Below are 17,018 nucleotides of genomic sequence, written 5' to 3'. Positions count from 1 at the left end.
AGACATAAAAATGTTGTCATTCAGACTCACTGTGTTTTCTTCTGGAAAAACTTTATCATCTACATAAAAGCAGAAGTCACTGTCGCACAATAGTGTTCTTTTAAACAATTTACAGTCTATTACCCTATTTCTTATTCATCTCTAAGCCAGGCAGCATAACACCTATTTTCAACTATGCGGAATTACTGTCTAAGTAACGTTTTCAAAGTTGCCATCCCTTAAAAGGAGCTTAATGAAAGAAATATTATCAAAATGCTAATGTGCTGTCAAACAGGAAAACATTTACAGTTTCAGTGAGAATAGTTTCTTCCTTCCTTCATCAGTTTTTCTTTTTTTTTGGCTTTATATTTTCCGGGTTGTCTGTTTTTCACATTCCCATGAAGGTAAATTTTTCCAAATTCTTCAAACGTTGCTAAATTTGGCACAAACGGATTGGATACAAAGATTCAGAGATCAAGGTCACTGTGACCTCACGTTTTTTTCCATTCTTGTGAACACAATATGTCAGGAAGTAATTCTAGTAGAAACTCTTATGGATTAAAATTAAATTAAAATAACCAATCACCTTTATGAAGAACAGAGCTTCTCATGTAGTATATGTATTTCTTAATGATTTAATACTAGATCACTGGATGTAGCAGCGCTCTTTAAATGCAGTAAATTCAGAAACATTTTAAATTCAGTTTCTAAGCTATTAAGTAAAAGAAGTCAGACGGCCTTCAGCTTTCAGAACTGAATTTGTTTGTTTGTGGGGGTTTTCTATTTGTATGAATGTATGAAGGTTAATAATACTGACAGCCCTTTGACGTCACATGTACAAAAAGCTTTGGTGAGGTTTGCTCCACTTACTGATAGGGAAGGTCTCGATACAATAATGAGAAATTCATCAGCATGACATAATGATGAAATCAGTCTATCTCAAAGAAATAAGATGTAGCTTTCATTTAACTCCTGGCAGTGCTTATTTCTAATTCACAGGAAAGCAGAGTGATTTTAAGAAATCTCGAAGAGGTCAAATTAGTTCCCAACTTTAACTTACTTAAGATCTTTCATCTATTACCACACAGAATAGTTGCAACACCTTCCTCACATTGTTAACGAGTATTTCAGGCAGTACTTGAAATTATACTTCGTAATGGGTTCATTATCCTGCGTGCATTAAATGGACAAAACCAGTGCTTTCATTTGTCCAAAGTACCTTCCAAAGTTTAAAGACCTACTCTTATGTGGCACAGATTATTATTATTTTTTTTTTTCTCATATGTTTCAGATCATTTCCCTCAGATTCAGTACTTATGCTCACACACAAGCACACATTTGTCAGATCAGCCGATTTAAGCATTGACTTTTTAAATCTAACGTAAAGCTACGAGGAGATCTTTGTTTTGTCTGTATCCGGCACATACACAGGAGGAAGCACATGTAAAATGATGTAAATGATATAAAATATTCAAGAATCAGCGCTGCAAATTTCTTGAGAAAGGGAATCATTTTTTTGAGACTTTTTATTTGTTTGGCCTCAAGGATACGCACAGTGGATTTTGCTGAAAAACACTGGATGTAAGCATAACACTGTTTGTTTACTCCACCAGGTACAGTGCCTTTACCTTCTGTCTTTAAGCATAAGGGAAAGTTGCATCACCTTGTCTGGATTGTTCATGTGTATTTCAGCCAGTGTTTAAAAATCCCACAGTAATGGAAGTAGGAAAGAAAAAGCCTGTGTTACTAGTGTAGACTGAACAAAAGAAAAAAGGAAAAGACACTAATGTAACTAATGTCACTAAAGTAACTAAACCACATTTAAAAAAACAAAAAACAAAAAAACAGCTGCATAGCTGAGTCATGAAGTTGAATGTCAGTGGCAGGAGAAACTTGTCAATTTTCAAAGAGACTGGAGGTTAACATGACTCAGAGAGAAACCAGACGCTTCAACTTTTTTCAAATTACAGCCCGTAAACTCGAGTCAAAATGTCCCAGATTCCAGACTATGTCAGCGCTGCATAAGAAATAGATGAAATCAACAGTGGTAAACTTAAGCTCACCCTGTCAATTAATCACCATCGCTCTTTTTAAATACTTTATGAAACAGAGGCTGAAGTAGCTATTAGTAGGAGCAAGTAACTGTACGTTGTCACGTCAATCAAAGAAACAAGTTTTTATCTTGGGCGGTTTATTCTCATGTTGCTCCAGTTGTCATTTAGATGTTATTTAATGTAACAATTTCTAAGCTAGTAATTGATGTTTGCTTTAAGTTTGAGTTGTCACTAAGTTCTAATGAGTGTGTGAATATCTGCCATAGAACACTCAATTTTTTCTTTCGTTTTTCTTTTTTCATTCCCTCTTGTCTTTCTCTCATTCTACCCAGCAGGGATGATGAGAAGAAAAAAAAGAATCATACACACAAACAGAGAGCACAACCACATCTGTAGACATATATGGACACACACAGTCACTTGCATCTTTCTCTCAACCTGCGCGAGCACACACACTGGCACACACGCGCACACAAATCCAAACCCCTGAGTAGATCAAGGCTTATCCACCCACAGTGGTGGTAGCCCCGCAGGATGATGAGGGCTTGGATCCAAAGTACCAGCTTATATCTGCAGATCAATGGCTGACCTCCCAACCAGCTACAGCCAGACTAACCAACACTACACAGCTTAAAGCCCAGCCAGAGGCACAGCTCCAAGCTGCATGCTGAATATTATATCAGTCTAATGATTCTCCCCAGAAGCCCAGGCTCTGTCATTTTGTCAGTTTGTTTTTTTTCTCCGTTTCTCTCTCTAGGTCTTTGTCACTGCGTGTTTTTTTCTTTTTCCTTTTTTTTTTGCCACTGCCTAGAACTCTGTATTTCTGCTGAAAGTCGACCTGTTCTGGGAATGAAAGCAAAGCACATAAAAGCGCAATATTTTTGGAGGAGCAGAAGGTGAATTTTAACATTCTGTAAAGCAGCTATCATTTCCATTGCCAGGAAAGCACTTTGAAATTTATGAAACCAGGAATGATACTGTCACTCTTATGTATGGCTCCTTTCAGACATCAAGATGTCTCAGACCTCCTTGGCCAGAGGCATTGATGTTGGTCAACCAAGCACAAGCTTCATAAACAGTCTGAGTGGCTACAGAAAATACAGTTTAACAGATTCAACAAACTCTTCAATACAAACATGTTTAATGTCATTATGATTTTCTTTATTTTTTTTAAATTATATATTAATATTCCTCCCTGTGTTTGTCTGTTAGTATCTCTTTAAATGGAAAGGTGACTTAGTGTTTCATACTGGCAGGGTGAAGGGAGGGTGTAACAGTTAGCTCGTCTCTAACAAAAATGCATAGAAAATGTGGAAGACTCACATACTGTGGCACATTGAAACTTTATGTAGACCACGGATGCGCTGTTGATTTCTCTAAAACTTCTCTAAAAGGTGGTGGGAGTGAAGGCCGAACAGGCTCATATCATATACACTGGGCACACTCAGTCGTCCATCTCCGTCTCATGTGAGTTTAACAGAACAGAACAGGTGCCTGCTCTGGTTGTGTAAGGAGACTGTCCAGCCATCAGGCATTTAAGCAAGTGACAGAGCCCTTCAGCGGCTGCAGTGCTTATAATGGGAGCAAAGGAGGAAGTAATAGAGCAACAACGTCAGCATATGATTTAGTCAGCACTCACTTAGCTAGATACACACAACCACATTTTTTCATTGGGCTTTGAGCACTGCCAAAACAGTGAACAGCAGTATTGTGGCTGAGAAGATTCGGTGTAGACACTGAAGGAGGACTGCAGCTGCTACTGCTGTGCTGCAGACATGATGTTTCTGTGGTGGCTGGTGTAGACAATAGCCACTGAAAGAAAAAAAACTAACTGTCCCTTGGGTGTTGTAATAATCAGCTTAAATGCTTCAAATTGGCTGCAATTTCACATCTTGTGTCCTTTTTCAGGTTTCATATTATTATTGTTACTGGTAGTACTTCTTGGTGTTCTTTGGTTTTCAAGTAGTTGTTCAAAGCTTTGAGGTGTGTTTGGGGTCATTGTCCTGCAGCAGTATGAATCCTTCTCCACAAAAATGCAAACCAGAGGGCACAGCATGTCCCTGAAGAATGGATTGCTACTTCTCCTTGGTCAGGGTCTAATCAATACAGTGCAGGTATCTCCAGAGACTGCAGAACACTTGAATGTTCCCACCACCGTGTTTTGCAGTGGGTTTGATACACTCTGTTATCATTCTCTCTCCTGTTTGTCTGCTTATATACATCCTTCTGTTACTGCCATAAATCTGAAACTTTGATTCATCCATAAATAGGATTTTCTACCAGTCATCAGCTGTGAAATCCTGATGTTTCTTAGCCCACCCGTAGCGTTTGGCCTTGTTTCCCCTCTTGAGAAGTGGTTTAGAAACTTCTGCTTGTCCTCTGAGACCGCTACAAGACAGCCTTCTTTTGACAGTGCTCTTGCTTATTGGAGTCTTATTTATTTAGCAAACTCTGGATCTGTGATGATGATCTGTGATGCTTTTCTTTCTCTCAGGGAGCTAAGCTAGACATATTGATCTTCTGATGGTGTGGTCACTTTTGGTTTGCCTGATCGTGCTTTGGATACAAGTGATCCAGTTTCTGCAAAATGTTTTAGAGTTCGCTGCACTGCCCCCTTTAGAAACCTTTAGTAAAGCCATGATTTGACAATGAGAAAGCCTGTCTTTGCTTAGAATAACAATTTGACTTCTGACACTTTCACTTAGCTCTGAAATCTGACCTTTTGTACAAAGAAGTTTAGTTAGTCAGTACCCTAGACTTGTTTAAATTTGATTGTTTACCTAGAAATAGTGGAGAATCTTAAATATTTCTTCCTCATTTTACATGTTTTTTTTTAATGTCCTCAAACCTCCTGATTACTTCGAGGCTTACATGAAAATATTAGAAGTTTTCATGTGTTCTCAGACTTTTGGATTCTAATGCATGCATAATAATATTATACATTAAATAAATCAAATCAAAATGTCACATCCTTTCATCTCTCATTTTAATTGCGTGGGGCCTCTGCCGTGGTCAGTGACTTCATCTTCTGTCCATAATGTGAGTAACGTGATTGATCTGGACACGCCTGATGTTTTTATACTCCTATATGTAATGGCTCCGCATGGATTTGGTGTCAAGGTGAATCTCAGCAAGTCAGGCCTGTGTAGTTTTGGCCTCTGTAGTGTACCTCCTGCCAGTACAATCAGTTCAGCGGCCACTCTCTCATCATTTATCATTCATTAAAGCTGAGGATCCACCCACTGTCCGATAGCATTTGTTAAAGACTTGACTTTGTGAAGCAGGTTTCTCCTTTAGGATTTCTGAGGAGAATGAATAGAGGAACACCAGCCCCTGGTGATTATTATACAAAATGACAAATTAATCATGTACAAACAGCCCCAAATATCTAAGTGGTTAAGTTTATTTATTTTTATTTATTTCTCTTTGAAATATTTGATGTTAGAGGTGGTGATACCCTTACAAAGTCTTCCTCTCTCTCTCTTTCTCCCTTCTTTGGAAGCTGGTTGCAGGTTTCTTTGCTCAAAAGGATGCTGTGCCTGAGAACAGATCACCCTGCTAGTGTGGTTGTGTAGAGTCTTAGTCTTGTTCCATCATTATGTCTGTAACTTGCATTGGTATGGTAATGGTGTTTTATGTTATTTGCCTTTAAAAGTCATTGATGTAAGCCATTACTGTGCCCTGCTATTTTGAGCGAGCAAGAGGGAGGAAGCTAACAGCTACAGCAGAAGAAAAAAAAAAACACCACAAACCCTCAGTCAACACGCATAGAGGTAACACACTTGCACAGATAACACCAGGCCAGCTGCCACAATCAGGCACTGGTGAGCTCTCTCCTTCCAGTGCACAAACAGATCCTTGCTATTTAGAGACATGGCTCCTTTTGATTTTTTTGATTTTATTTTTTTCCCATCCAAAGCAAGGCACAGACTGTAGTTTAAAGAGCGTTTTTGATGTCATCTCGGCCAGTGCTTGTTTCCTCACAGATTAAGTTTTAATGATTCAGATTTTGTGAATAAAACCAGAAGCTGTGGCACAGTTCACATGGGGTAAGTCATTACTCGAACACATTTTGTTACCGTAAGGCAAACAACAAACGCTTTTTACTTTTAATTAACTAGTAGAAAAATAATTTTGGTTGCTTGCTTTGGTTTTTGTATTTTACACCCTCACTTACATTCTGAATCCTTGTTTATTGTGTGTATCACTGTGTTTCAGTCTTTGTGTTTCTTTGCATATCTCTAACCGCACTGTGGGTGAAGCAATTTCTCATATAGCTGAGCGGTTAGAGCATTTTGTCTGTTGTTGTGGCTTTCTAAAACGGACTCCCGACGTATGGCAACCACAGCATTTCATCATTTCTCTCTCTCTCTCTTTATTTCGTTGCCTCCAGTCCACATTAAAATATGCATGATTTTGAGTTTGTGTTACAGCTGTCAAGTCTGTAGGATCAAACTAATCAAAGTAAATCCTTATGAGAACCATCAAGGATAAACAAGTGATTAGAAGGCCAAGCTTATGATTGTCTGGGAGAGAGTTAGAGACACCAACCCACAGTTAGCCAGCAGAGCTTATACTGCCAGGACTTCTTCTCTACCTAATCCCACCCTATTTGTCACCGCCTCTAGCCCCACATATATCATCTTCAACTCACATTGCAGGAGTTAAGTGTTAAAAAAAAAAAAAAAAGTTGGAGTAGAAGTGCTGTATCTGAAGAACAGCATGACAGCAAGTTAAGTTTAGTAGCATCAGCAGTTCCTGAAAAAAGGCTCATTAAAGGACCAGTTAAGTTGATTCTCCAGTAGATTTCTGATCAAGTGCAATATCTGTTTTAATCTTCAGTGTAATCTGTAATGTGTTGAGCAGTGTCCTATTTGAAGTTAGCAAAATTGACAATCCTGATTGTTTGGGATCGAGGTCTGAGATGTCAACGTTGATGTCTGATCATAAGCTGCACAGCACATTCAGAGCATAATGGCTGTAATGGTAGTCAAGTCAAGTGAAGTTTATTTTCACAGCCCTAAATCCTAAGTTTGTCCCAGAGGGCTCTACAATCTGTACAGCACGCACTATGCCTCTGTTCATAATGTTAGTGGTCTGAGAACAAATTTAGGAGCAACCATACACTGTTTGTGGAAGGCTTGTTATTTTGTACTGTCGATTCATTTTAAATTATGACTGCTGTGCTTTTCTGTCCATACTCTAAGTGAAATGGGTATCTGCCACTGTAATGGACAGTAAAATGTGAGCGCCTCATTATTTTTAATAGAAAATCATTAGTTAGCTTTCAAGGACAACATGATTCTATGATTCGGACCCTTATGTTCGCTATCAAAAATCCATGCAAGCTGTAGCTGTTGAATGTGGCAAAATAATTCTCATTTTATTTTAATAACTAGGAGCTCAGATTTTACCAATCATCTACCATCATGTGAAATTATCTGATGGCCCAAAGAAAGCACTTAGGCTTCCACTAGTAATGTTGAGAATTCTTGAAACTAATTCTCACAACTAATATCAAAGAGGTTTAAGATCTCTGGGAAATTTGAGATATTTTATTCTAGTTTATGTACACCATCAGTCAAGTAAAAAGAGTTGTTCAGTTCTGCTTCTTGTATCGGAGGGAAAAGAAAGTCTATTAGTTAGAGATTTCTGGTATTTTCTTGCTTTTTTCTTCTACTCCTCTTATGTCAGACGTGAAGGTTTTCCCATCTGCTGCTGAATCACAGTGATTAATGAGACCTAAAAAACAGTCAACCTAACCTCCAGATTTAATCATCTTTAACAGGTTTCCACCTGAATGTGCACAGTGAAATTCATTAGAGAAGATTTTATTAACACCTTTTAAAGTTAATTGTTAGTACAGACCAATAGACTTTGCTTTAAAGTCTAGATTAAAGATAAAAGTCACAGTTTCAATCAGAGCCACTTAAAAATAACATTCCTTTTACTATTAAGACCTCTCTTATCTTGACACTGTACAGTAATATGAATGAAGCAACCCTGTCTCCTAGAAATTAGATTTATATACTATAAATATGCAAAAGCAAATACATTTTGTCAGAAAAATAATGATGAAATGCTTTTAATTCACAAAGCAAAACTTGCAAAATATTGTTAGCCTACTGAACACACCAACAAAATGTTCACTGACAACATATTTAATTTGTTTTTCCTGTGACCAAAATGTATTTTTCCTTGTTGTTTTGTTATGAGGATGGTCATATGGCTGAAATCGGCTTTGATAGTTTAGCTGCTATTTGTTGTATCAATATGCAATTGGAGTGACTATTTTGTTGTTGACAACATTTATGAAAAAGGCCACACATTAACCCTTCTGGATGCCAAACCCACTGTCAATTTTTTTGCGCACTAATGAGATTATTTTATGTGGGGAATTGGCTTGTCTTATTTTACACTTAAAGCTGAAATATTTTTATAAAGTTATAGTTATAAGACAAAGGCAGTTTTGCAGGAATAAATCATCTATACAGCCTCAGTGCCATCTCTGGCCTTTCTGTTGTTTACCAGCTAGGGGTATTGATGGTGTATGAGGCTCAGTATTATACTCAGTTTTTTGTTTGTTTAGTTTTTTCAATTTTTTGTAGCCATAAAGTACTATGCAATCATAACAGAAGTAATAAGAATAATATTACCTACACCTGGGTGTCAGGATTAGTGATACAAATGCAAAAACCAATACAAGTACATCCAAATAATTAAATATAAAATTGTATTGTCTTTCTATTGGATTTTGAAGTGTGTATCCTGATACAAGTTGAAACGTCTGCAGTGGATAGATACACTTCCCCTACCTATCACACATACTAAAGTCATTCTAACACCGGACCAGACGTGGGGCACCACTCTCCTGGGAAGACCCACAGCCTCCTTCATTCTCTCTACTGCCCTTATAAAAAGCCTGCAAGATATTCACAAGTTCAAAGCAACCAGAAAGAAAAACCGAAGCGACCTCTGGCCCTGTCAGTACTCAAAGTCTTGGAGGCATGTGTCACTCTGAATGGTACGGCACATTCGTATGACCCTCTGCCAAGCTGTGGGATCACAAAAATTCCTCAGGGACATGCAGCCTTTCCAAAGGCAGATGGACAGAGCAAGTGCAAAGAAAAAAAAAAACGAAGACAGGCAGCAGGGAAGTGGCAGAGCAATGCATTCTGGACTTCCAATGTCCAATAAATTCATAAGTTTCGACCCAAATTCAAGAGGAGAAAACTGAAGGAAAATCGTTACCGTATAAAATACAAGGATTCAGATTACTTGCTGCGGGGAACTGGTGATTGCTTTGTGGTGGCAGGACCCAACAGAGAGTGGGATCAACATAGTGAACAGCCTACCCAGGCCGCAAATCAGTAATTACTTATTAATGAGTGAATGAGTGCTTTTAAAGTAAACACTGGTGAGCACGCCAGCTGAGCAAGAGGAAAGAAGGAGCTGGGTAAGGAAGGGCAGGGGAGGGTAAGACTTTGAACTTTACATTGAGTCGGGATTGAATTTTGATTTAAGGCACAAGTCTTCTGGATATTTAGATCCCAAAACAAAGGAGGTTTTTGCCAGTGTTCCAGCACAAAGAGGAGGAACATGCTGAACTCAGGGAAAGCATCAGAGAGTATGACAGAAAAGGAGAGCACATGTACCACAAGAGAAAGGTTAAACAACACAAGAAAGCAAGACAGAGCAGCAGATAAAATACAAGAAAAAGTACAGATAAGTACAGGAATGGAAATGGAAAAGAGACATACCTATCTTGGGTGACCTTTAGCAAGAACTGAATCACAGAGGAGTGCAGTCAAGATAAGGCTAATACACTGAGGAGAACATCTTTATTCTAACCTTTTCTCCTGCTGATATTTCAACAAACAATGGCCAATAACAATCAGCCAAGTCACACGACCTGTAAACCTGAACTGTGTTAAGGACCAGAATGTGCTGACATGAAACACTGCATCATGTCTGTATAACATCTGAATAACACTGAACCGGCCTCTGCTAAATCCGCTTCTTTATTCATAGCCCAACACTGAACCTGCCTCCTTCACCTGCTAAATCTCTGAATAATAAAACAACTCATGCTGGCTGTTTGGACTGGCACAGATATTAGAAATTCATTTGCATTCATCAGCTACATTGCCCCTGGGGGGGAATCTGTGGAAATATGTCGGATTGTTTAGTCAAAATTACAATACAGCTGGGGCAATTTATCTTTTGAAAAGCCTGTTAATTTGTTCAGGAGGAAATGGTGTTTTCATTTGCATGTTGAATAAGGAGTAGCTGGAGAACCCTTTTCGAACCTGCTACACCACTCTCTCCATGGCTAATGAGGCAGGGAGCAGGGAATTACCGATTCCAGCGGGAGCCTTTAGCTTGACAAATACACCATGACTTTACAGTTGGCACAGAGCAGGTCCATGTACTGTATGTATGTGTGTGTGAGTGTCAGTATGTGTCTAAAAGTATGAGTGGATATGTGAATATTCATGACTCTGTGTGTGCACAAATGTCTGAGCGTTTTTTCAAGTGGCAGGGATTAAAAGCCTGTAATTACATTCAAAATAATTGCATTAGATTAATTTAAATTAGATAAAATATAGCCAATTACACAATAAGGCAGAGGGGGAAAAAATGGGCAAGAAAATAGCTCTTTGGTTAAGTGTGCAGTTAAGGTAACGAGCTGGCAAGGCATTGATATGTTTGATGACTTGAGGATGCATTTTGAATGTTATCTTTCAGATGTTACTCTCGTTTTTTTTGGCAGAAGAAATATAATGTCCGGTATAATTTCATATGCCAAAAGTTTCCTAGGAAGGTTCAGAGCGAGTCAAAGTATATTTTGACTCTTGATAATCAGTGGAAGCTAATGAGAAGTAGAGCGCAGCTCTGACTGATGCGCTAAAATCTAAAGATACAGCGACACATGGTGATTTTAAAGAGCTGGAAGTCAGCTGTGTTTTGTGTCAGCTGTCCTCCGCAAAAAAAAAAATAAAATAAAAAACAACCCCAGTGGTCGTCTGTGCCAGCAGCTTATTACAACCCATAGTTACATTTTATTGCTACGTGGCCTCTAGCAGCTGTAGTAGTTATGATGGGATCAAAGGAGGAAGTCAGGTGAGGTAGTGTAAAGAGGAGGCGGTAGGTGAGGATGGATGGATGGACAAAACATAAGACACAGGAGACCAGTGTTCATTGCCCATTTGAAACCAGCAGTCATCCTTTATTTTAACCATGACCATTCCATGACTTTAACTGCATCTTTATTATTGTAACCATGACAACAAGGTCCTCTTACCTTAATGACTTCTTTTAACTCAAACCATAATCTTTTCCTGAATCTAACCACGTAGTTTTTGTGCCGTATCGTAACCAAACCGTGACTGTTCCACAACCTTAACCTTGTGTTTATTATTGTGACCATGGCAACGAAAGTCCAGTACGCTACAGCTTCTGGTCTTAATAAGTTATCTCAAGGGGCCTGATGATATCAGTGAAATATCTGATTCCAACTGATGAGGAACATCAAAAGCATGGATGCTTTCTGAGCTGGCCCAGTGTTAACTAATGTTTCTTTCCTATTCGTCCTTCCACAGTATGTTGACCAACTTAACATTGATGCTAACAGTGAGTATGTTGACATTGCCTACAAGTAAACTACTAACTGTACAGCATTAACAGTTACAATTACAGTGTTTACATATATTGCAGTGACCTGATTTCTCCAGAAAGTTGAGTGTATAAGATTGGTTTAATCCTCAGGTTAATATCCTAAAGGGACAATAAGCAGCTGACAGGAGACAGAATTTTTTTGTGTAACATTAGAGCAGAAAAGGAGAAGGCAACCCTTTGGTGTTTGTGTTCGTGGTAGCAGCGCTTTTGCTTATATCATTTATTAGCTGAAGCTGTTTTTCTTTAATACCAAACGCTTTTTCACTGACACTAACCGTGCTCTGGCTTGTGCATAAAATTACTGCTTTGCATGTGAGTCACTGTGGCTGTTTTGCACAGGATTTAAACTCTGAGATATCAGAATAAGGCTTACACTAACCACTGAGGCCCAAAAGATCAATTAGTTTTTCAGATAAATCAAATGACATGAGTGCTTGAAAGCCTGCTGATTGTATGGTACTCACAAACAAAGCAGCCTAATAAATTATTACATACACTGATGTAGTTTTGAATTGAACTGAAGATTAGTGGCCCTTGGAAATCAACTTCACATAATCAGTCAAAGGAAATCCTTTGATTTGTTTTAATGTGTTATCAGGCAACACTATTGAAGAAAAGCCAGTCAATTAAATTAACTGCAAAATCAAAACTGTACATTACTTTTCAGGCATGTCTTGTTTTGCCTCAGGTTTTGCTGAGAGTAATGGACAGAGTGTGTAATGGACGTGAAAAATCCAAGGTGCCCGTCCAGGCAAATGCAGGCAATCATTTATCATTTACTCTGATTGTAAACAATAAATTAAGAGGATTATTCACTGTATTATTTCCCCACAGTCCTAAAAGGTTTTTCAGATTTATCAAAAAAGGAGTAAAAAGAGTAAAATCTAGAGTTTAAACGATCTATTGATTCCATACAGACTATCCAGAGAGATTCTCAGTATTCTTTTGTCGCAAGTTAGACTGTGGTGGAGGAGGGGGCGATAAATGGAGAAAAGATAATGCAGAGGAGAAGAGTGTAACTCCAGAGAATATAAATAGTTAATGATGCCTTAGCTGCTGGGAGAAGCACACCAGAGCTACTTGTAATGTAAGCTGTCCATAAACACACCCACACCGATGAATAGGCAAACATTGGTCGACAATATGCAAACACATACAGAGAAGCAGAGCCTCTGCGCGCAAACATACCGACGCCCGTCTTGAACAAGGATCAGCGCAGATGCACACACTCTCCAGCTCCCACATCCAGTGAAACGGAGCTCGTATTCACACCATCATGAGGAGGAGATCAAGTGCTTAAAGGGTATTTTAAAGTAAAGTTTTGTTTTATCAGGAAATCCAACAACTGACACAAGATTAATCATCAGCAATCGGTTTTTCAGTCACAGAGTTTGGTAAGCTGGCAGTCAAGTACTGTAAAGTAGCTTGTGATTTTCAAACACTTTGAGGTTTAATCTTTTGGTTGCTAATGAGTTATTTTGGTTGAATTTTAAGTCAGCGCCATCCCAACGGAAAACATAAAAAAGAATGAACTTCTGAACGATCGAACGGGTGCAACACTGGTGCAAATAGGCACTAAAGGAAAAAAACACCACCTTTAAAGCTCCCATTTACACGCATGCTGACAAATGTGATAAACACACACTGCGAGCACTAATACTTCATGGGAGTTCATCATCACTGGAGTGAGAGAAAAAGCAATGAGGCTTTTTGGCAGATTTCCTGCTTACCCAGGGTTGACAAATCGCCAAGGCTCTCTGTCACAGCTCCACTTTGAGGCTGCTAACTGTTTCATCTGCCATGATTTAGATCTCAGGCATAAAAGTAGCCCAGTGGAAATGCATATTCCTTACACCTTAATTTGCATCAAACAACATGGAGCAATTACAGTCACTTTGAATAGTAATTTGTATGAGACAAAGCTCAGTGAATCAATAACTGCTTTGTTGTTGTTGTGTGGAATCACCTCAGATAAAAAATATTCCAATTTTGAAGGTGAGTACATGAAACAATTTCCATGAATAACACAGAAGCGTAATTAAGGCATTATCCAGTAAAAACAATCCCCTCCAGACTGTCAAAGATGCAGTTTAGGTCTTTAGCAGTCAGATACCTGCCTACTATCTGTCCCAAATGATTTGGAAGGTTACAAGAAACACAAATAAATATTCTCCATAAAACACTCAATCCACCACAGTTCTTTAAAATCTCCAGCAGCCAGTAAAGTTTTCCTGAAAGAAGCTTAGCTAAGTGTGGTAAAACTCCATGTTTGGGGATGTATTTCGTAGGGAGATTTCATGATTTCAAGTAACCAAAATTTAGGTTAAAAGTATAAGGAGAAAAAAAAAATCTTTAAAGGTGATATCAAATCATGAACATAACCCTTCAAATGTAAGCACAGAAGATAATACCACAAATGAACTCTCTTCAAACTTTCCTCTCAGTTTTCAGTTTTTTACTTAGTTAAAAAGAAAAGAAACTGAAAAAAAAAAAAAAACTAAGTTGAACATTGCTGAAATAGCTTGTGCTTCCATTTGCAGAAAACTTTTAAATAAATACCAAGAGGGTTCAGGTTGGTACAGAGCCAAGGTTTGGCGTGCAGCAAGCTCCTTCTTCTCCATTGAAATCATTTTATTTCACAAAGATGTCTGCCAGCTGAAATTAGCATTTGCTGGGTAACAGCAAAGCAGGTTAAGGATCAGAATGTTGTTTGTCTGTCTTGCCTGTGCACACAATAGACACGGTAATTGATTAAATGAGGCCTGTGTTGGTTACCACTGTCTTATTTACATCTCTTTTCATTTGTGGTATTATGTTTTTCTGATTAGTAGACAAATGACCTAAATAAACAGGCTGAATAACCCAACTGCTGCTGGGCAGCAAAGTCGTACTGTCATGGCAACATGGTCTGTGGACTTGAGTATGGTTTGGCAAATCATAAGCTTATCATACACGCATTTTCTAATCTCAAATGCACAGAGATTAGTCCCTGAATTTTCCAAGTGCAGATTATTTAGATTAAACAAACTGTTATAGCTAAAGTTTCCAAAGCACAACAGTATATGGTCGTAGGAGAGATACTACTACAGAGTGTACAGTAAAGTGTTTTCGAGACAAAGAGTTAATTAAACCCTGCATGATTCATTTTTGTGCATGACTCAGACAAACAATGACTAAGAATTTCTTGAGAAAATTGTAACTGTTAAGTGACAAATAGCTGTACTGTAAATGTTGTCGTGCATTGTCAGATATGTGGTTGTGGAGCATTGTTAAAGGTTTTTATCTGTCAGTGGTTCCTTCTTTAAAAACCCTACCAGTGCTTTATCTTCAGCTGCGTGTATGTCGAGTGCTTTCTGTTTAAATTGGAAAATGAGCGAACATTAGTAGAGCAGCAGAGTGAACTGTGTTCTCCCAGGAGGAGGTTTACTCACCTGAGGGTGAAAATTTGCACTGAGGAAAGTGTGGACAAAGCCAGAAACGTTGAGACTGTTTCTCTCTGCCGGATGGGTTTGGAGGGCGCCATCACCACAAAGTTATTGTCCAGCTTGAGCTCCGACAGCGGCTGAAACAGCCTGACACTCCCGATGCGCTGCATAGGTGTATGTCCTGCAAAATAACCCATCGGCCTCTGCTGGTCTGTGTGAACAGGGCTGCCCTTTCTTGAATCCTCTGAGCTGCAGTCTCCATTGTCTGTGGTTTGAACCATGTAGTAGAGTTCCACAGGAGTGCCCTGGGCCTGCTCAGAGACCCTCTGTCTCCCTGGCCTGACAGTGGGAGGGCTGAACCAGCTGGCCAGGGGCTCCAGCTCAGCGACACATATCCCCAACTCACCTTTTAGCCTGCATGTGCCACGCACCTCTTGAGTCTCATGGAAGGCGAACATCCTGACGCAGGGCAGCTTGTGGATGGCGCTGTAATCATCCCAGTCCCTCCCTGCAATGTAGAACAACACTTGAACCTTTGGCCAGCTGGGGTGAATCCTCTCGCTGATAATATAGGTGTGGACCTTCCAGTTGAATGTAAACAGAGGCGATGATGTTGTTGACGTTGGCGCTGATGATGAAGTGAAGGAGGGCGTACTGAAGGACCCCGGGAGGGTTTGCAGCAGCTCCAGAGGGACAGGCTGCTGGACAGAAAACGGCCCGTAGCTAGCATTGACAAAAGGCATCTGCCGGGCCTGGTGGATGAAGAAGGACTCCGTTCGAGCCTGTAGGCTGGAGTTCCTCATTAAGTCCTGGTTTGCTTCCTGTAGGAAGAATGCTGACTCAGCATTGAGGATCCGGTAGCTGACAGGCAGATAGATTGGCGAGGGGCCGTACCTCTGCAGGCCCTCCATGATCACCTTGCTGTCCACCACTGAAACAGAAAGAAAATGACAATGAGTACATGACATAGATCATTATATTTTTTAGCAGTATAGAGAGAGATTCATTGTCTGTCACCAACACCTGAGCCAGGTGTGAAATCAAACGGAACAATGAGAAGATTTGGAGGAAATGAATCACTACCTGGTCGGCGTGCACTTCACATTTAGCATAACATTTGCATGCATTGCCTGCAACCTGAGGCAATCATATCTACAGTGAGTTCCAGCGGTGATGTTAAATGGTTCGTCGGTAACATTTCCATATGATATCACTTTCATGAGCCGCTGCACTTATTTAAAAGAATTTGTTAGACTCAATTCAAAACACTGCCGTCTTTCTGAGTCACTTGCTTATCAGGCTTGTCCACGTTCCCTCCTGCTCTCGATCCTTTTCATTATGACGCACTAACTAGATCTGTTTTTTTTCTCTCTCCTTCAGTTTCTCCTTCCTTTCATTTTTTTTCTGATCTCCTGTCTCCTTCCTGCCTTCCTCCCTCTGTCATTCAAACTTTCTCTTATGCTTCACTGCTGTCAAATATGGAAAGTTGTCATCAGATTCCTGGTCAGACTCTTTAAGCTGTGTTCTAATTTCATAGTACATTAGTAATTCTAATCAGGTTTTGAGTATATGGTGTGCTCACACTGGAAAATCGACAGAATCACAAACATTTGGAGAGCGCTGCTGATGTGCACTTTCTGTCCACAATGCAATGCGCAAGTTAAAGTCGGAGCTACAGTAAAACAAATTGTGGATGCTGCTGAGAGCTCAGAGGAGATCTTGGAAAGCAATCTTTCTTTCTCTTTGTGAAGTTTAATTGGCAGTGGCATTTCAACGCTGCAGTTCGATTGATGTCAGTTGGCTCACATAATGCATAATCTCCTGCTAGTACAAAATGTTACTGCTGCAAAAACATTATACCTTGACAATTAGAGCATAGTAC

The 17,018-nt window shown here is 39.4% G+C and overlaps 1 protein-coding gene across 1 annotated transcript in view; it reads right to left on the bottom strand.

Moving 5' to 3' along the window:
- The window catches only part of si:dkey-112m2.1 (transmembrane protein 132C), a 125,211-nt gene that overhangs the window by 69,263 nt on the left and 38,930 nt on the right, over positions 1-17,018 (bottom strand). The window contains exon 2 of the mRNA XM_041059133.1: positions 15,143-16,067. Coding sequence (XP_040915067.1) covers positions 15,143-16,067 — 925 coding nt within the window. The remainder of the gene's footprint in view (positions 1-15,142; positions 16,068-17,018) is intronic.

Source organism: Toxotes jaculatrix, chromosome 16, assembly GCF_017976425.1.
Source record: "Toxotes jaculatrix isolate fToxJac2 chromosome 16, fToxJac2.pri, whole genome shotgun sequence".
Taxonomy (NCBI): domain Eukaryota; kingdom Metazoa; phylum Chordata; class Actinopteri; family Toxotidae; genus Toxotes; species Toxotes jaculatrix.
This window is presented reverse-complemented; position numbering and strand designations above follow the sequence as displayed.